Source organism: Notechis scutatus, chromosome 1 (genome assembly GCF_049901735.1).
Source record: "Notechis scutatus isolate UNSWTSFEM ecotype Mainland chromosome 1, rNotScu1.2, whole genome shotgun sequence".
In the NCBI taxonomy this organism is placed as follows: Eukaryota; Metazoa; Chordata; class Lepidosauria; order Squamata; family Elapidae; genus Notechis; species Notechis scutatus.
Window position 1 is genome coordinate 146,344,654 of NC_142009.1, and position 21,510 is coordinate 146,366,163.

The 21,510-nt window shown below is 39.2% G+C and overlaps 1 protein-coding gene across 3 annotated transcripts in view; it reads right to left on the minus strand.

Moving 5' to 3' along the window:
* RANBP17 (RAN binding protein 17) overlaps positions 1-21,431 on the minus strand; it is a 191,996-nt gene extending 170,565 nt beyond the window's left edge. The window contains exons 1-7 of one of the 3 annotated variants that reach the window (XM_087948140.1): positions 21,251-21,431; positions 16,857-17,003; positions 11,587-11,677; positions 9,565-9,731; positions 6,471-6,536; positions 5,498-5,602; positions 2,209-2,374 (exon numbers count right to left, since the gene is read on the minus strand). In XM_087948140.1, the coding sequence (XP_087804266.1) occupies positions 2,209-2,374; positions 5,498-5,602; positions 6,471-6,536; positions 9,565-9,731; positions 11,587-11,677; positions 16,857-17,003; positions 21,251-21,268 (760 nt within the window). In that variant the 5' untranslated portion in view covers positions 21,269-21,431. Of the gene's footprint in view, positions 1-2,208; positions 2,375-5,497; positions 5,603-6,470; positions 6,537-9,564; positions 9,732-11,586; positions 11,678-16,856; positions 17,004-21,250 lie in introns of those variants that run through there. The other 2 variants (XM_087948144.1, XM_087948150.1) reach the window with 2 other exon arrangements.
* Between the last annotated feature and the right edge of the window lie 79 nt (positions 21,432-21,510).

The window sequence follows — 21,510 nt, forward strand, 5'->3', positions numbered from 1 at the left end:
TGCTCAAAAAAATAAAGGGAACACAAAAATAAGACATCCTAGATCTGAATGAATGAAATATTCTTATTAAATACTTTGTTCATTACATAGTTGAATGTGCTGACAACAAAATCACACAAAAATTATCAATGGAAATCAAATTTAGCAACCCATGGAGGTCTGGATTTGGAGTTACACTCAAAATTAAAGTGGAAAAAAAACACGACAGGCTGATCCAACTTTGATGTCATGTCCTTAAAACAAGTTAAAATGAGGCTCAGTAGTGTATGTGGCCTCCACGTGCCTGTATGACCTCCCTACAACGCCTGGGCATGCTCCTGATGAGGTGACGGATGGTCTCCTGAGGGATCTCCTCCCACACCTGGACTAAAGCATCCCCCAACTCCTGGACAGTCTATGGTGCAATGTGGCGTTGGTGGATGGAGCAAGACATGATGTCCCAGATGTGCTCAATTGGATTCAGGTCTGGGGAACGGGAGGGCCAGTCCATAGCATCAATGCTTTCGTCTTGCAGGAACGGCTGACACACTCCACCCACATGAGGTCTAGCATTGTTGTGCATTAGGAGGAACCCAGGGCCAACCGCACCAGCATATGGTCTCATAAGGAGTCTGAGGATCTCATCTCGGTACCTAATGGCAGTCAGGCTACCTCTGGCGAGCACATGGAGAGCTATGCAGACCCCTAAAGAAATGCCACCCCACACCATTACTGACCCACTGCCAAACCGGTCATGCTGGAGGATGTTGCAGGCAGCAGAACGTTCTCCACGGTGTCTCAAGACCCTGTCACGTCTGTCACATGTGCTCAGTGTGAACCTGCTTTCATCTGTGAAGAGCATAAGGCGCCAGTAGCGAATCTGCCAAGCTTGGTGTTCTCTGGCAAATATCAAACGTCCTGCACAGTGTTAGGCTGTAAGCACAACCCCCACCTGTGGATGTCGGGCCCTCATACCACCCTCATGGAGTCTGTTTCTGACCGTTTGAGCAGCCACATGCACATTTGTGGTCCACTGGAGGTCATTTTGCAGGGCTCCGGCAGTGCTCCTCCTGTCCCTCCTTGCACAAAGGCGGAGGTAGCGGTCCTGATGCTGGGTTGTTGCCCTCCTACGGTCTCCTCCACGTCTCCTGATGTACTGGCCTGTCTCCTGGTAGCGCCTCCATGCTCTGGACACTACGCTGACAGACACAGCAAACCTTGCCACAGCTCGCATTGATGTGCCATCCTGGATGAACTGCATTACCTGAGCCACTTGTGTGGGTTGTAGACTCCATCTCATGCTACCACTAGAGTGAAATCACCGCCAGCATTCAAAAGTGACCAAACCATCAGCCAGAAAGCATAGGACCTGAGAAGTGGTCTGCGGTCACCACCTGCAGAACCACTCCTTTATTGGGGATGTCTTGCTAACTGCCTATGCTTTCCACCTGTTGTCTATTCCATTTGCACAACAGCATGTGAAATTGATTGTCAATCAGTGTTGCTACCTAAGTGGACAGTTTGATTTCACAGAAGTGTGATTGACTTGGAGTTACATTGTGTTGTTTAAGTGTTCCCTTTATTTTTTTGAGCAGTGTACAATACATACAAAATAATCAACCAAACTTCTATGGGATATATTATTTTGTCAGAATATGATTTGGTGGCTTAGAGTGAGCCTGAAATGTTTCAATGTCAAATGGACTGGGCAACGACACCATACTTTCAAACAACTTGTTCCCTAAGAGGAGAAGAATTTATGAATGGGTATGAGATGGCAAAATCCTCTGAACTCAGCATGAGGTTGATTCTTTCCCTTTGCACCACTCATCATAAAAGGAGGTGTTCCTGAAATCCATCTAATTGAGTAAGATTGTATCAACATGGACCAGTGTCAAGACAACATGTGATAGGTCAGATGGTTATAAGCTGCTGTTTATCTCCTTGAACCTAAAAAACTAAATAAGATCTCACATAATTACACTTAGCTGTACATTGCATACCAGTATAAACTGCATCAAAATCTACATTCAAGTCAGCACAAAAACAATTTCATCCTTAAAGTGCAAATCTGTCATAATAGGGTTTTCAGGACCCAACTGATAACAATAGCCCCTCACTTATTCTGAAGAATTCTACTGGTTGGCTACTTCAGAATCCAAACACATCTGGAAGGCGCTAGATTAGAAGAAAGCAAATAGATTACTAGAGCAATGATTATTCTCTTACTTGATCTCCAGTTTGTTGGAATCTGTACAGTACATAAATCATCTGCAGATTCATCTGCTGAACTACCAATGAAGTCATAGTTAAGACAATTGAGGACAAGCTTCAGAAGATGTATTGCTAAATTCTGTTGTTGTTGATCTTGAAGATTTAATGGTTTTGCCAATATCTAATCCAAATTAAAAAATGTGGATCAATAACATACATATTTCTGAATAATGTAATGAGATTATTTTAAGAATTCCAATACACTGTGGTTTAACAAGATACCAGGGTAGAAAGCAGGAGACCGTAAGTTCTATCCCCACCTTAGCAATGAAAACCATCTTGGTGACTTTGTGCCAGTCCCTCTCTCTCAGGCCTACACATGTCACATTGTTGTTGTTGTGGGGAAAATAGGAGGAGTTGGGTGTGATGGATACGTTCTCTACCTTCATTTATTTATAAAAATAATGAAAGCGGGATACAAATAAATGAAAATAAAGCAGCCATTCTACTTTATATACCTGGTGCAGAATCTTTAAAAGCAACAATTTTCTTCAAATTGGGCTCCTCTTGCAAGGATACAAATGCATATTAAGGGTCTGAATCCAATCTTCCACGCTTCTTAGTCCAATTCAAGGTACTTCTATTTAACCTTTAAAGCCTTATGTGACATGGGGCTAGGTTACCCAAGGAAATATCTTACTCTCATAATGCTGACCTGTCTCACATAGTCAGGCAGGGAAGGTATGTTATAGACTCCATCAGTTAAAGAATACTGACTGGTAGGGTGCCTTCTCTGCCGTTGCCCCTGCCCTTTGAAATATTCTCCCCACCCCAGAGCTGAGGTAGGCCTCCACTCTCTCCTGGCCTTCCAAAAGGGTATGAAGTCCTGGCTCTGCAGAATGGCCTGCAACCAGAGGTGGGATTCAAATTTCTTAACAACCGGTTCTGTGGGCATGGCCTAATTTGTGGGTGTGGCTTGGTGGTCATGTGACTGGAGTGGGAATAGCTTGCTGATTGGGCATGGCTACATGGTCATGTGACTGGGGTGGGTGTGGCCATGTGGCTGGCAACCCAAATTTAAGTGGTACTCACTTAATGACCAGGTGCTCGCTTAGTGGCCAATTGCTTAGCATGATATAAGGATTAATGCACATTGGAAAGGAAAGACTGCAGAGATTGTGCACAAGTAATTTGTACCAAGCAACACACTATGTAAATGAAGATGGTTTATGTTTTATGTTTTTATGTTAAAAAAAAAAAAAAGTTTTATTTAAAAAATTTCATTTATGTATGCATGCAACTTCTTGTTACATTGATGTTGCTATATATTGATTTAAGCAGAAACAGACAATGTATAACATCAATGTAACAAGAAGTTGCCTGTCTCCCTTTTAGTAAGTTGCTTTGTTTGTTTGTTTGTTTGTTTGTTTGTTTATTATTTATTTATTTACTATCTGTTTTTGTTTTTATTAATCATAAAAACAAAACGGATACTAAAGAAATAAACACATAAATAAAAATTATTTTACTATTCATCTTGATGTTTCTTTGAGCAAAGGAGAAAGAAACATCAAAATGAATAGTAAAATAATTTTTATTTATGTTTTTTTATTTTTTATTATGTTTTGTTGTTATGATTAATAAAAACAACAACAGATAGTAAAAAAATAAATACATAAATATAAAAAAGCAACTTACCAAAAAGGAAACAGGCAAGTTGGCTAGCCAATTATGCCGGGGTCCTCCTCAGTCTTCTAGCTTGCTACGGCGAGGATGGCCGGAGTCGGCTCTCGACTGGGCTGGCGGCCGCGGCGGCAGGAGGAGGTAGGGGACTGGGCCAGCATCAGGAGTTGCTGCTTTGCCTCCTCACTACCAATCGGTGATGGGAAGGCAAGACAGCAACCCTTGGGCCGCGGCGGGCGAGGGAAGGTGGCGGGCTGGCAGCCTAGCCAAGATGGCGGCTGCCATGTGGCCGAGGCAGCAGCGCCCAGCCCGGGAGTCGGCTCTTGACTGGGCTGGGGGCGGCGGCAGTGGCAGGAGGAGGTAGGGGACCAGGACTGCAGCAGGAGTTGCTGCTTTGCCTCCTCACTACCAATCGGTGGTGAGAAGGCAAGGCAGCAACAATGGAGGGCCGCGAGGGAAAATGGGGGCGGGAGATCGGGACTGGCGGAGGTGGGTAGGCGGCCGGGTTGGAGGATCGTACTTACCGATCCGCGTTTTCGGAGGCCGGCGGCAGGGTAGGCAGTCTGGGCAGGCAAGGCCAGCTAGCGGCGGCGGCAGAAGGCAGGCAGGGCAAGGCAGGCCGGCCAGGCGAGGACCGTTAGCTGCGGTGGCGACCAGGGCTTGGGGCTTGCCCTCACTCAGCAGGGCGGCAAAAGGCAGGCAGGGACGGACAGCTGGCTGGCTGACCAGCTGGCTGGCTTGGCTGCTGCTGCTGCTGCTGCTGGTGTGAGCGATGGCGCCGCGTGGATAGATTTTTGTAATTAGCGCATATGCGCTATAAGTAGGAGCAGGGCAAGGGAGAATGAGAAAGGGAGTTTTGTGCGTGCGCAGTAAAAAAAAAACCGTTTTTTTAAAATAAAGTGTTTTTTTTACTTTGGAGTGGCGGATAAGGGCGGGGGCCGTGGGGCAAAGGGAGGGACTGGTGGGGGAGAAATGCAGAAGGAATTTTCGTGTAGCATGCAGTAAAAAAACCTGCTTTTTTTATTTTGAGCGGATATGGGCAGGGGTCGGGAGCCGAAGGGAGGGGCGGGCAGGGGAGAATGAGGAAGGGATTTTCGCACATGTGCAGTAATAAAAACTGGTTTTTGGCCCATAGGAGTGGCGGAGAGGGGAGGGGCCAAGCAGGGGTCAGTTTTACCGGTTTTTAGAACTACCAGTGACGTTAACAACTGGTTCTATACAACCAGTGCAAACCGGTAGAAACCCACCCCTGCCTGCAACCATGGGACTGGTTAGCTCCTTGAAGGCACTCCCCCTGCCTTTTAACATTCTTTGTTTTTCAGTTGGCACCTATTTTATTGATATGTTGTATTTTATATGGTTTTTTTTTATTATTTTGGCTGTAAAATGCCAAAAGTCACTCCAAAAGTGAGATGGGCGGTATCTATTTTTGATAAATAAAAATAACTAAATCTCAAAAATTCATTTATTACTTTCTCACTATACATTTCATAGTAATCTAGCTGCATATGTTTCTGGCTAAAAAATATGTCCATGAGTGACGAGGGATAAAATATCAACAAAATATGTTCTGATGGTAAAGAAATAGTCTCACTATAATAAGATTAGCATTTGGGCTCACCTCTTTCAGCAGCGAGCATGCCAGCATCAAAATTTCTTTTAGAGTGGTATCACGGAAAGAGATAGCAATTCTACGATGCTTTGATGAAGGTCTTGAATAATCAATCTAAAACAAAGAAATCCTTCATTTGAATATTATATTATTTAAAACATATTTTACACTTATTTACTATATACCCATAAAATGCATTATTATAAGTAAAAGAAGTGTTAATATTTCTAATCCAGCCAATACATTATCTAAAATTTATAGCAACACCTTCGTAGTCTTACTATATGCTCATGTTGAATGAAAAAAAGATTTAAGCAAGTTATCTAAAAGCAGCAGAATACGCAAAAGGAAAGGCAACTTTGGTTTAACTATTGTCAGGCCAAGCCATTGGTTTAACTATTGTCAGGCCAAGCCATGGTTTAACTATTGTCAGGCCAAGCCATGATTTAACTATTGTCAGGCCAAGCCATGGTTTAACTATTGTCAGGCCAAGCCAAACAACCATGCAGAGCCCATTGGAGTGGCTTCTTATAATGCATTTAAATAATCATTAATTATTATGGAACATTAAAAATAGAAGAGCATAGTAATAGGCCTGTCAATAAGACAGACCCTTCTGGTGTTTCTGGAGCTTAGGTAAAAATAGAAAAGAAAGAAATATGAGGACACAGTGACAACTATGAATACATAGGATGTTCATTTGGTTTTATAAATGTGCAAAGATCCTGGTGATAACACAAGCTCTGTTCCTTTTTTCAGCTTAGTATAACTAATTACAATATCAGTAGAATTGATCCTATTTTACTCACTCAGTGTGTTTTGAAACAATCCATTTCTACGCTTCATTTGACAGAAAGTTTCTCTTTGGGATTTTTATCTTATTTATAGTGTAGTTTTCTCATTCATTAATCCTGCCTCTAAAATATTATGACAATAATCTGGTAGCAATATGAACTAATATGAAGGAAAGAAGTATACTTACAAAATTCATTTCCTGAGTTAGTTCTGAAAGAATCATTACTCCTATTATGCAGTGATCCACAGTCCCCTATAACAGAAACAGACTATGAATAAAGGCTTTAGGTGGCTTTGAAAATAAGCATTCATGTTATCAACCACATTATTCATTTTCACTTCTCAGTAACAAATGTTCAGAACAAAAATATGTGCATTTTTTAAAATGCAGTCCATACCTTGGCACTCGATGGCTTCAAAACTCATTGTATTTAGTATTTGATGTGTTTTTAAGCACAAATCTTGTCCCTGTCTTTCTACTGGTAGTCAATGCTCAAGGAAGAACTTGCTGATGTCAGCTGCCTCATGACTCGCTATTTCTTCTGGCCAACATAGCGGATCACATGGTAAGTGATACAGTTTTCCAGGTATTCATCAGTATTAGCATTCATCGTATCATCCAGAATGAATTACCAACATGCACCAAAGTACCACTGTATGTTTATCTTTCTGAATGATGTGTCAATTCCAGCACCAAAAATTGCAAACACAACAAAGCAACCATTTGTTCTTACTTTGCAATTAGCTGCATGTACTTACTTAAATAAAGAGGCAGTAATGAGTCAACTTATGCAGTACAATGTCTGGAAAATAAAATATGTTCTAGGTACTGAAAAGACCCCTCTTTATATGACTAAATCTGCAAGTATTAATTGCTTTAATATAGAAAAAGAAAAGAAATAAAAAAGAAAGAAAAAGTTTTTAAAAGTTTAAACTTAAAAGCAAAAAAAGTTTATCAAATATTCAATAAATCAATTTTTAAATATAGGATTATAATTTGACAAAATGAAATTATTTTCTTTTTTTATACTGTAAATTAAGGGCAGAACATTCTTTCTAGTATAATCAATAATTATTATACCCCATGCATTATAAAACCATAGTTCTTCACATATCAATAAAACCCAAATTTCCAGTCTATACTATAGCTAAAAATCACATTTACATCATTCAATTGTATCTTTTTTTCCCAAAATCAGAATAAGCCATCATTAGAAAACAGCAGGGCAAGCCTATATCATATGGGAAAATATTCCCTTGGTCATTTTATTCATCAATTTCCTAAAGCCATCATAATACTTCTGCAAGTGAACAATAGTAAAAACAGTAAAAAAAATTCATAACCATCAAAAATAGATAACCAGAGAAAACAATAAAAGCAATCTTCAACTGCCCTATTCCAAAAAGGGGCCCTGCCAGAACCCCTATCCCAGGGCTCAGAGGAAGAGTCATGTCTTCAAGATTCAATTAAACAAGTCAGATTAGGAACCTTATAAATTTCTGGAGAGAATGTTATTCCAAACATCAGGCGCAAAAACACCCTAATCATTTTCAAGGGGAAGCAATAAAACATCTACTTGTTAATGAAAGTAGGAATTAGCAGAATGAATGTTGGAAAAGAAAACTGGACTAACACGTGCACAACTTCTAGGAAACTCTCTGCTTGTTCTTCCAAGCACATGAAATTGTCTTATATAGCTTATCTAGCTCACAGCCAATTACTCTGACGAGCTGTGGATCACCATACCCAAGGGAAAATCATGCCAATCCAATACTGTAATAACCCATAAATAACTACTTGGTTTGCTGATGAAGCCTACAAGGTAAACTTTTTCACTAATTTAAACTGAAAATTTAAATCTTCAGACATGGTAACTATTGATTGCTTTCTGTTTTTTATTATTTCAACAAATATTCAAAAAGCAATCAAGGAAAAATAAATAAAAAAGAAATACAAATTTCTGTGGTAGTGTTGTCCAAATCAAATTAATAATTTTCAAAGGCCACCAATATGAGGTTCATAAATCAGAATAAGCAATTAGTATTTCTTTCTAATCTGAGAAACTCTGCCCTTATTATCAAGCAATATATATCATTTTAAAGTCTTATGTTAAGAGAACCTAAACTATGGATCATGGTCAGGGGTGGGATACTACAGGTTCGCACCTATTCTCTAGAACCGGTTGTTAACATTCTAAGCAATTTGGCGAACTGGTTGTTAGAAGAAATTACTGGCCTAATCCTGTAAGGAAGGCAGGAAGGAAACATTCTGGGGTTGCTTACAGAAACTGCCTCTCCGTTAACCCTTATTACATTCTTGGCAGGACTAGACTTCCTGTCTCAGGAACTTCTCTAGAGGTTTTTTCCCCTCCTTTGCTGGAACTTTGCTTGTGTGGAGTGACCATTCAAAGTTACAATGGCACTGAAAAAAGTGACTTATGACCATTTTTCATACTTATGACTGTTGCAGCATCCCCAGTCATGAGAGGCCAGGCGAGGAGATGCATGCCTCAATGTGAGTGATATTGAATTGGCCACATCCAGCCAATAACATGACCACCAAGCCACGCCCACCACCTAAGCCACGCCCACAGAACCGGTTGTTAAAAATTTTGAATCCCACCCCTGATCATGGTCCATAAATAGATTCCAGATTAAATTAAATTCAGTATCAGACTTGTTTTACCTACAAGTTAAAAAATAACCACGAAGTTATTTTTTACATTGATACATATCCCTATAGTTTACTTTGCCATTCTTTAAAAAAAGGAATTATTTGCAATTTTCAGTAAGAATAAAGGGATTATTTTCAAAAGAATGTAAACGTTTTGTGCCTGAGCAGCACAGTGGCCTAGAGGTAAAGGCGTTCGCCTCCCACATGGAAGGTTGAGAATTCAATCCTAAGCAGCAACAAATGTTTCTCTATCAGGGTCCAAAGAGAAAATAGTTGCTGCAAACCTTTGTATAGGCATCAGGAAGGGCATCCGGCCAGTAAATGCTCAGCTCCATTTAGTCACCCCGACTCCACCCCAAACAAAGGGATTAAAGGGTTGTAAAAAGAAAAAAAGATGTGGAAGTTTTGTGCCTGCTTATAGGTGTGATAGGAAGGTCTATGTTTGCCTAATGGATTGTGAAAAAATATGCATAGGAAGGAAAAATCTGTATTTGGGGATGCCTCAAATCAAAGATATTGCCTATCTTGGGCAAAAGACTCTGCAATTCTTCTAAGAAATATTCTACACATTTTAACATTATGTTACCAAACATTTTCTCTTTCTTACCTGTAAAAACTTTTTAACATCAGCAATAATATCTCTAAAAACCAACTGGTCTTTCTGAACATCAAACCATCCTAATTTTGTGATCTTTGCAATTACTTGAACAAGAGCCTGAATCACAAAAAGGGCCAATTTTGGTCGAGATGCAATATAATTTAGTATATAGTTTCCTGTGCCAAGATATAAAAAAATTAAATAACAATTATTTTGGGTTAAAGACAACACAATCTTTAAATTATGATAAAGATAGAAAATGATGAAAGGACTACTTTTGAGTTCTTAAGAAGAAATTATTGTATATACGCACATATTAGTTTAACTGCAGATAACCCAACTCTCAAACTTTTAACCAAAGTAGTCCTTGATTTATGACTACAATTGAGCCCAAACTTCCTGTTGCTAAGGCAGACATTGTTAAATTTTTGGCCTGTTTTACGACCATTCTTGACAAAGTTGTTAAGTGAATCACTGAAGTTTTAAGTTAGTAATACAATTGTTTAAATAAATCTGGTTTCCCCATTGACTTTGCTTGTCCGAAGACTACAAAAGCCAGGGACAACTGCAACTATCATAAATATGAGTCAGTTGCCAAACATCTGAATTTTGATCACATGAACACGGGGGATACAGCAATGGTCGTAAGTGTAAAAAACAATCATAAGTCACTTGTTTCAGTGCTGTTGTAACTTTGAATGGTCACTAAATGAACTGTTGTAAGTTAAGGACTACCTGTATCAGGAAAAATGCTCTATCCATGGATAAGCCAACCCTCATTTTTCATGATACTTTGGCTACAAATTTCAGGGCTTCCTTATTTGCGGATGGGTTTGTACGTATGAATATACATGGGAAATAAAAAAGATAATTATATGCATCACAATGAGCTATTTGAAGATTAAGCTGAATGTTAATTTTTAGATACATATTGGCACTTAAAATTCTCAGCTTATCCACAAGTACATGCAACATTTATTTTATGTAGCTTACCTGCCTGTAGATACGGGCTCAGATATAACTAAAATGGTTGCAAAGTTCCTTAATACTGCTATTAATATAAGACACTAGTTATATTTGATGCAACTGTACTACTTGTGCTAAGTTAATGTAAATAAGTGATTAAGCAAAAGCAATTATACAATTCATTCTGGTAGGATACAGAATTGTACAAGCCTGCCTCAGCATTGAAGTGAAATGTTTCCCTTCCATGTTCCAGAGCTAAATTTTATACTGAGAAGTATTTACATTCAGCCTGTGAACAACAATCTTATTATTAATATCTAGAGAAGAAGAGAATAAAAATTATAATAAAGAATACAGAATAACAGAGTTGGAAGAGACTTTGTTAAGTCTCCAACCCCCTTGCCTAAGCAGGAGACCCTACACCATAATGTGTATCAGGGACACAGAAATAGAAGACAAGGCTACAAAGAAATGCACAAGAAAGAATCACTTGAGTCAAAATGTTATATAGCATATTATGTGCCTGATTTCAGCAAAATAGCTCAGACTAATCCAAATTCTTTTTTTTTTTTGTTATTAATTGGTAGGCTACATTTCTTGTAAGAACCAGTCCAAACAACTCTTACTTTCATTATGTTTTTCTGGTTTTAAGCTTAGGATCATTAATAAAACTTTGATATGAATAAATAACATTGTATTCAAGATCAGTGTAACACTCTACAAAGCAGTTAAGTATGATACCTATCACTATTTTCATTTTAAGGACTATACATTACTGTCAACAAACTATTCTATTTGACTGCAAAGATATACTAGATGCTTGTACAAATGTGGTTCAGCTCTTGCTCAGGTATTTACATTTTCTTATTTATATAAAACATAAAACAAACAATTAAGCACATATAACGTCTCTATAGATGAGAAATCCCAGATAATAGGAAATAGTCTCACCATTCATTATGAAACTATAATAAATTCTTAAAGTTATATGTTTAAATTGCTAGTAATTACTTTAATCTGACTATAAACACAATTTTACTATTGAAAAGAATAAACAATGCTTACTGATGTCCATTCTTTGTTGAATAGGTAAAGGGGTGGTTTTGCATACAAGTTTTGACAAACATGTTGCTGCTAATAGTTGCGCGTAGGATGTCTGGAGAAAAATATACACAATTCAAATGGTGATAGTAACACTGGATAATACTAAAGATTTTTAAAGCAAAACGATAATCTTGCAACAATAAATTCTTTTCCTAATGTTTTTCTATTTGGAATCTACACATAATTCTTAGATTTATGATAATAAGCAAAGAACCCAACACCATATAAATAATATTAAAATAACAATTCATTTTTATAATTTACTTTTAGGTAGTCCTTGACATACAATGTTTAGTGACTGTCTGAAGTTACAACTGCACTGAAATAAGTGACTTATGACCAGTTTTTACACTTACGATCATTGTAGCATCCTCATGATTACGTGATCAAAATTTGGACAGTTGGCAACTGGCATGTATTTAGGATAGTTGCATTATCCCAGGGTCATGTGATCTTCCCAGTTGGCTTCTGACAACCAAAGTCAATGGGGGAAGCCAAATTTGTTCAATAATTAAATGAACAACTGTGGCAAAAAGGGTCATAAACCTCACTTAACTGCCTTGCTTAACCATGCCAAGTTTTGGCTCTATTATGGTCATAAGAAAAGGACTACCTATATTTATTATTTTATCATTTTAGTAATTTACCATTTATTTATCATTTTGCTTATGAAAGAGCCTTTATTTTTATGATTGATTTTTGTAAATAAAATGATTGCAGGCACCAATAACTATTTTCCAGAATACTGTAATACACACTGCTTTACATAGCCACACAAATACCACGTAGCAATACAATACACAATTACGTCATTTTATATTTATATATTTCATGGCTACATATAACTAGTATCATTATCCCCAACATGTTCTAGCTATATCTACATTATAGATAAGGTCATGCCTTTATGGTTTTTCGGGCATCCACACATCTGCAATTTTCTTATGGCTTCATTGGTACCAACAGGGTTTTATCAAACAAAATGGGTAACTGCTATTTACATTATAGATAAGGTCATGCCTTTATGGTTTTTTTCGGGCATCCACACATCTGCAATTTTCTTATGGCTTCATTGGTACCAACAGGGTTTTAACAAACAAAATGGGTAACTGCTATTTCTTTTAAAGTCCTCAAATTTCCATCAAGGAATTTCCAGCTGGCAATCTGCCTCTGATTGCTAATCCCAAACTAAAAGGGAATAACCTTGTAGTCCATCAAACACATAAATAAAATACCCTCTAATCTGAATATTTTCAATGCTAAATCTTTTAAGTCAAATATTGAAGCAGTCATTAAAACTTTCTGTAACATATGGAATGTTTTAAGACTACAACTGAATCCACAAAAGAATTTGATAAAAGATGTACAAGAATTCTAAATTCTAAACTATGTTTAACTTTCTTTAATTATCAACAAACTTCTTTATGTAATTAGTCAAGTGAGAATGTGTCATTCATTTGTTGTCATTTGGTAAAGTGACACTTACAAAATAACTTGTTAGACAGTCTGTGAAATACAGTATAAGGAGAGACAGTGCTGTACTTATGAACTGGTTACTCTCCAAGAGGCTGGTACAGTCCAAACAAGCATAAGTATGTAAGAACATGGTGTGAATTAAACTTCTCCCAACTTCCCCATTGTGAGCATTTGATAACCAGCTTGCATTTATGGCCATTTGTAACATTCTTGTATTTTCAGCTTTTTTTGCCAGTGTTCACCATTTATTTCCAGTTTTTTGCACACAAAAAAATGCCCATTGGATAAAATAGTTTTATTTAATGATCATGGCATTAATTTAACAACCACAGCACAGAGGACTGTAAAAACAGGCATGGTCACATAGGGACCAACTAAACAATGTACAACCTATGACTTACAACCATAATTCTGGGCTCAAATACAATTGTTAGTTGAGGACTATATGTATAGGTACCATCCGTGAATTTAGACATATTCATGTAACCTTTTTGAAAATATTGAAATGGTATAGAACTGCCTTCTTCCAAGACATTTTCTCAATTTTTCCAGCCTAGTATACAGCAGTGGTTCCCAAAGTGGGCGGTATCGCCCCCTGGGGACGGTGGGATGCCTTAGGGGGACGCTAAGAGGCAAGGGGGCTGGCAGAGGGCGCTAAGAGGCAGCAGGGGGCGCTGGAGTTCAGCTGCACCGAAAAAAACATGCAGCGGCTGGAGGTTTTTTGCAGGCACAGAGGATCAGCGCAGTGCTGCAGGCGGGATTCACCCTTCCCATCCCGGAAGCGCTGCCTACACTGAGCCGCGACAGATCCCCACATAGGCCAGGTCAAGCCGGTTGCAAGGAAGGTCTCCCGGTGGCTGGTGGGATGGACCTGCAGTGGGGCGGTTCTCCCAGCCCAGTCCACTGCTGCCTCTGAGTCACTCAGGAAACTCAATGCGTGAGACCCAGAGCCATGGAATGAGAGAGACCAAAAGCCGGTCTTCTTCCCTGCCACCACCCAGAGTCCTCTGGCTGCGGCCGGAGATGAAGCCTCCTCCACGGACAGGTGAAGGAGGTTCTCTCAGGAAGCAGCGGTGGGGTGCGAGGAAAGCAAGACATATGCGCGCCCACTCATTACACCAAGATTTCCAGCAAAAGGTGGCCAGGTTTTGAAAAGCAAAGGAAAACCTCTGGCTTTCAGGCTAAATCATTGTTAGCTGAAGCACAGCATAAGTTAACCGAATTATCTGGGTTAGGTTAACGTTAACCTATTAACCATCCTGATGGTTTAGGTTTGCTTCGTAAAATTACACCAAATTATAAGTCATTAACCACACCTTCAGCATCTCCAGTTTACACCAGGCTAGATTTCAAGATGCATGGTGTAGAGTGGCATTGAGAGCTGGACAGCATTCAAAGTTCATAAATTATTATCGATCATAGAAAGAAAGGGGTATATAAGGAATATCTTCTAAGGATGGTGACATTTGTACTATACAGTATAGTATTTTCATGTACTCCTTCCATCTTTGTTTGATCTCCTTTGAACTGGTTACTATCTGTCCATTAGCATCCTTTGCTACCCAATTTGTGGCTGTGACCTCCTTCTGAGTTCAGAGAACTTTTGGATAATATTCCTTGGTTTTCCATGTCTGTTTCTTCAGCATCTTTACAGATATTGTTCTAATACTGCTTGTCTCTGCTAACAGCTCTCTGAAATTCTGTGGTCTTTGTCCTTAATTTTGACTTAGAAACTGGGAAACCATGAATTGCTCAATTGGGGATTAAAGCTGCCTGGGTCACTCTCTCTTAGGCCAACCTACCTAACAAGGTTGTTGTGGGAAAGAAAGGAAAGAGAACACAGCTTCAGTAATATACAATTAAGGTGTGCTATAAATATAGGAAATAAATAAAATTGATTTCATTCCACAATGTCTGGTTTTCTATCAATGAGGTTCAGCAATTGAACCAGTGTAAAAACCTTTTCCTATTTGCTACAGCAAATAATATCACAGATAGTCCTCAACTTACAGCCACAATTGCTCCCAGAATTCTGTTGTTAAACAAGATGATTAAGTGAGTCATGCCTAATTTATGCAGTCTAGCTGCACCAAAAAAAGCACACGGCAGCTGCAGGCATTCCTGACAAGGGTGACGTGGGCTGGCGGGGAGCCCAGTGACAACAATGGCTCAGCCCTGGACTACCTTCCCTGGCAGGCAGCCGCGGGAGGAAGGTAAAATCATGGCCGTGGGACGATGAAAGGGGCGGTCATGGGGGAGGAAATGGGGAGATTAAGGGCCAGGGCCTCTGAAAAGTGAAACGGGGTGATGCAGGATTAGCCCAGGCCTCTGACAGATTAGACCACGCCTGCCTGGGCAGAAAATAGGTAGATAGGTTAAGGAAGGGATAGAGAGGGGGGAGAGAGAGGAGGGGAACAAGAGAAAGAGAGAGAAAAGAGAGGGAAAAAGAGAGGGAAAGAGAAAGAAAGAGAGAGAGAGAGAAGAAAGAGAGGGAAAGAGAAAGAGGGAAAGAGAGAGAAAAAGAAAGAGAGAGAGAAAAGAGAAAAAGTAAGAGAGGGAAAGAGAGAGAAAAATAAGGAACAGACAAGAAAGTAAAGAAAGAAAAGGGGAGAGAAAGGAAGAAAAGGGATAGACAAAGAAAGAGGGGGGTGGAAGGAAGAGACAGAAAGAAAGAGAGAGACGGAAAGAGAGAAAGGGAAAAATAGAGAAAGAGAGAGGGAATGAGAAAGAAAGAAAGAAAGAAAGAAAGAAAGAAAGAAAGAAAGAAAGAAAGAAAGAAAGAAAGAAAGAAAGAAAGAAAGAAAGAAAGAAAGAAAGAAAGAAAGAAGAGAAACTGAATGGGATATGGAGGGAGAAAGAGTGAGGGAAAGAGAGAGAGAGAGAAGGAAGAGACAAGAAAGAAAAGAGAAAAGGGAAAGAAAAAGGGAGAAAGGAATAAAAAGAATAGACAAAGAAAGAGGGGGGGGGATGGAAGAAAGGGACAGAAAGAAAAAGAAAGAAAAAAGAAAGAAATGGAGGGAGGAGAAAGTGAGTGAGATATCTAATCCAACCACCTATTCCAGCAGGGTTAGGAGTGCGTGTGTGTGCGCGCACATGGCTGTCAAAACTCCAAAAACAGGGCAAGTAGCTCTGAGGAGGTCAGTCATAAATTAGAACACTTACTAAGTAACCAGCCATTAAGTGAGGACCACTTATATTTGGTTTGCCAGTCACATGACCACCAAACCACAACTATCCGGTCACGTGACCACCAAGCCATGCCCACCCAGTCACATGACCACCAAGCCATGCCTATAGAACCAATTGTTAATAAATTTAAATCCCACCCCTGGGTGGGGGGCACTGAGGATGAGTTTCTAGCACCAAGGGGGCGGTGGGCTGAAAAAGTTTGGGAACCACTGGTCTACAGCTTTGGGCTTTCCTGGTATCTACCATCCAAATACCAACCAAGTATGACCTTGCTTAACTTTTGTCAAGATATACCAGGTGCTGCAATCTACTGTGGATAATAATAAAATCTCACTTGAGGTTGTTTTGTTTCCTCCTTTGCAAAAGCTTATGAGTTCTTTGCCTATTATCACTAATCAATCTTACTATTATAAAATATAATAAAATATATAACAAAAAGAAAAATCTGACAGTGAAATGTATCTTGGTAATACATAGACAGTCTTGGTACCCAGAAGATTTGAGCAACAGCAACAAAAAAAGGTGTAACAAATATGTACATTAATAACAAAGTTTAAAGTGCTTACCGTTCCTTGTTCCAGTAAAAGTTGGCACTGACTGAGACATTCAGGGCTGTTAATAAGCTCCACAAGAACTTTTTCTGCTTGTATTCTCTGGGCTAAATCTGTGCCCTCATATAGCTGTTTACAAAGAACTTCTAATTCTGCTAAACTCTGTTGGGAGGAATAAAATGTTAGACATTAAAACTTCATATATATTTTTCCTGACTGTTCATGCAAATCCATGTCATTAATTTATTCATTTATCATTCAGTTGATACATCTTGGCAAAGAATGAAACTATATTTTTCAGTGGCAAAAAATACCATATTTAGCATTTAAATTTCCTTAATAATCTGAAATACATTTTTTTTCCCACTTAACTATCCATGAAGTAGATGGCATAGAGAATCAGCACTTTCAGGGATATGCTTGATTGTGCCATTCACTTCATGGATGCCAGCTTCTAATTTTAAGTTATTTTTTTCTTAATTTTCTGTTCTATGACAGTATTAAAAGTATAAGATACATTTGCCCAAACATTATTCTAGGATGGATTCATTCCTGTTCTTGATGCACAGGATAACACAATGAATAATTAGAAAAGTTATGTCCATTCAGTGAAAATGCATTTAGTTTACTCATCTAAAAAGATTATTAGGCTGAAAACAGCTTCTATCCCAGGGCAGTAGCTCTTTTGAATTCTGCTGTATAGTGGCAGTGTTGGGGGTTTCCGGTTCAATGTGTGAAGGGTGAAGGATGTGAGTTTGTGTTTATTTTCATGGTCATGGTCATGATATGCACTGAAGATGGTATTTGATTTCGTTGTATGAGGTGCAATGACAATAAACTAAACTAAACTAATCAATGCAGTATTCATGTAAATATTAATGATTAATGTAAGTATTGATAATTAAGCACATCAAGGCATTAAGGCAAAACTAATTAATTGTAATTGTTTCAACATAGTTAAAATTAAGTTACGTTTACTAAGCTGCTACTGACCAAAGACCTCCACTGCGGTTGTGAAGTTACTGTAGTGACTATTAAGAGAATCTCTGGTTTCCCCATTGATCTTGGTTCTTAGAAAGTCGCAAAAGATGTTCACATGACCCCAGGACAATGCAATCATCATAAATACATGCCAATTGCCAAGTATCCAAATCAAACTGAAATTTTTAGGAGGATAAAATAACAATAAAAATGTACAATAATATGGCTGCATAACTGTGCACACCCTTAAAACTGTATTGAAAAGTTTTTTATGATAGCATTCTGTGTTTTGGGGTAGGAGCCTATCAGCATGGCACATCTTGCTTTGGGAACCTTTGCCCACTCTTCCTTTCCAAAGCGCTTCAAATCTGTCAGATTGCCAGGGTATCTCCTGTGATCAGCCTTCTTCAAGTCACCCCACAGATTTTCAATTGGATTCAGGTCTGGACTGTGACTGGGCCATTCAAAAACTTTAATTTTCTGGTGAAGCCATTCATTTGTTGTATGCTTTAGGTCTTTCTTATGTTGAAAGCTGAAATTCCTCTTCATCTTCAGCATTTTAGCAGATTTTGTGCCAAAATTGATTGGTATTTGGAACTGTTCATAATTCCGCCCACCCTTGACTGAAGCCTCAGTTCCAGCTGAAAAAAACCCAGCCCCAAAGCATAATGCTGCCCCTATCATGCTCCACTGTATAATGTACTATTGGTGAAACACAATGTTGTTTTTGCACCAAACATACCTTTTGGAATTATGGCCAAAAGTCAACCTTGGTCTCATCAGATCATAACACATTTTTCCAAATGCTTTCATCAGACTTGATATAGATTTGGGGGGGAAATATATAACTGAGCTTGGATGTTTTTCTTTGTAAGAGAGGCTTGCCACCTACTCCAAAGCCCAGATATATGAAACATACAGGAGACTGTTGTCACACATACTACACAGAGTACTTGCCAGAAATTTCTGCAGCTTTTTTAATGTTGCTGTAGGCCTCTTTGTAGCCTCTTAGATCAGTTTCCTTCTTGTTTTTTTCATCAATTTTGGAGGGTCCAGTACAGATAATGTCATTGTTGTGCCATATTTTCTCCACTTGTTGATTACTGTCTTCACTGTGTTCTAGGGTATATTCCCATGCATTAGAAATTTATTTGTACCCTTCTCCTGGCTGATACCTTCCAACGAGATCCCTTTGATGCTTTGCAAGCTCTTTCAAGACCATGGCTTTTGCTGTAAGAGGCAGGCAACTGAGTAAATGTCAGAAAAATCCTACAAGAACAGTTGAACTTTATATGGGATTAATCAGAGTCACTTTAGTTGATGGCAAGTGTGTACTGACTACTATTTAACATCAGTTTTAATGCGATTGGTTAATTTGAACAAAGCTACATCCCTATTTATAAGCACACTTATTAAACCCTATTATTGTACATTCTTTGTTAATCCCCTAAAAGATTTCAGGTTTTTTTGCAATTGAATTGTATAGTTTATGTGTTATATTAAAAGTGGAAAAAAATCTGAAATGATTTATCGTTGCCTGATTTTTTTACATCTCAAAAACCTGATGTTTTAACAGGGATGTGTAGATTTTTTATATCCACTACATTTTTATTTTGACCAAAATATCAATTTTTTCCAGTAGAAAACTATATTTCCTTTTATTGCTTCAAAATGTTCAGGAAATTTTTTATCTCTAATTATTTATATAGTGTAATACAAACTCTTCTAAAAGTATGTAGGAAATCATGCTGTCTCAAAGACTCAATCTAATATGGTCTGTCCTTTAGCAAAACTCAAATCCCAGATAAAATGGATTTCATCTCCCATCACAAATCTCCGGCAGAGAGCAGAACATTTCATTTGACACATCACCTTCTGGTAGTACAACTTTTCCGTCTTATGAATTTAGTTGCAAAATTTCCCAACTATTCATATAAAATTCTTATTTCCTTATTAATTTAGCATTTAGTCTAATTCCTCTTTCAAACAATTGTATAAAATTTAAAGAAACACCTGGTTATATTACTAAAACTTCCTTACAGAACTCATAGGAAGCCATTGGACTCGACTTTTAAAGGGGAAAAACACTTTTATTCCCACTTAGGTAAAATAACCAGGACCTACAAATAATTATGCTTCTTTCCACAAACTCAGATCAGATGAACACCCTGGGTAACACAACCAATCAACTACATTTTAGCCTACTACTTTTTTTAGCACATGGCCTGGCCATTTGGTCAACTGTCATGAAGAATCTGAAAACTAGGTTAAGCACTAACAAAACATCTCTCTTATATGGTGCAAATCCAACCTGATTTGTTGAAATGTACCCATATTTGTGTTAGCCATCCCATAAATCAACTAGCAAATATTAATTTATCTTCTGCCCCGTCTATCTTAGCATCCAAATCCTTGAAACAAATTGTCAAAATTTGACTATAAATTCCATAGATATTTCTTCTCTGGGTTATGTTCTGTCTATGTCTTCCTATAGCAGATGAAGAACATAGGCTGTCTGTTCATGGGACTAAAGAATGGGGATTATTTTTTTTTAGGAATTCTTAGCAATTTATTTCAGCATTTTGGGGAAGAAAAAAAAACACATAACCATGCATGGATGCTATGAATACAGTAATAGGTCCTTGAGACTGCGCTTATTAAGGAAAGAGGGATTATTGAAAAAATGGAGTTTAATCTAGATAATCTAAGATGAAGAAATCTCTCAGGCAGCTGAATCTCCGCAAATACACTATAAAATTTTTAAAAATATTTTTCACATACATGCCATCTATATAATCAAATTTTGCCTCAGTCACTCCTAGTTTCTACAATAAAATTTTCCACCTGCTCTACAACGATGCAGAGAGCCAAAAACCTTGCCTGGGCTTGAAGAAATAATTCTGGAGTTTGCACGCAGGTTTTGGGGTTGGTGTAACTTGAACCTCTATAACTCCACTCTTCTCTGCCACTATTGCAGACATCCTCTACCTCTGGGACCGCTGCCCAAAAGCCAAGCACTTTCTAAAGAGCCATCACTTTTCAAAAGACCACCTCCTCGGGAGACCACCAAACACACACACACACACACCCCATTTTGCCACCTCTCAACAACGAGAAAGGGGGTGTTCCTCCCACCCCACTCCCAGGTCTCCAAGGACTGACTTTCCTCTGCTTCCACCCTCCTCTCTGCAAAGCCTCAATTGGGGGAAGAGAGGCGGGGGAGAGGTGGAGATGGCGGGGAGGGGGGAAAGCCACTTCTCGCCTCTCCTCCAAACACAGCCCCCCTGGAGACACTGCCTGCCCAGGAGGATGCATTACCTATCCTCCCAACGCCTCGTTCCCCGGCAGCCTTTCAACCGCCTTGCTTTTTCTCCTGGCCCAACGGCCAGTCTAAGGCGCCCAACGCCCCCATTCCCAGGCACACCAACCTGGCCGCCCAGCGCCATCTTCCAGGCAGGAGGGTGACGCCGAGAGGAGCCGGGGCGGGGGAGGCGCAGGCTGCTGCGGTGCCCAGGCGGGCGGGCGAGCTGGGAGGAGCGAAGCGGAGGGCAGCGGGGCCCCGCCGCCAGGAAATGTTCGCGCCGGCAGCGGCTTGGAGCAAGCGGAGGAAGGAGGGAGGCAGGGCGCGAGCGAGTTTAGGCGGGAAAAGGGAAGCGATTGCGGGGGAGCCCGGTGGAAGGAGGAGGCC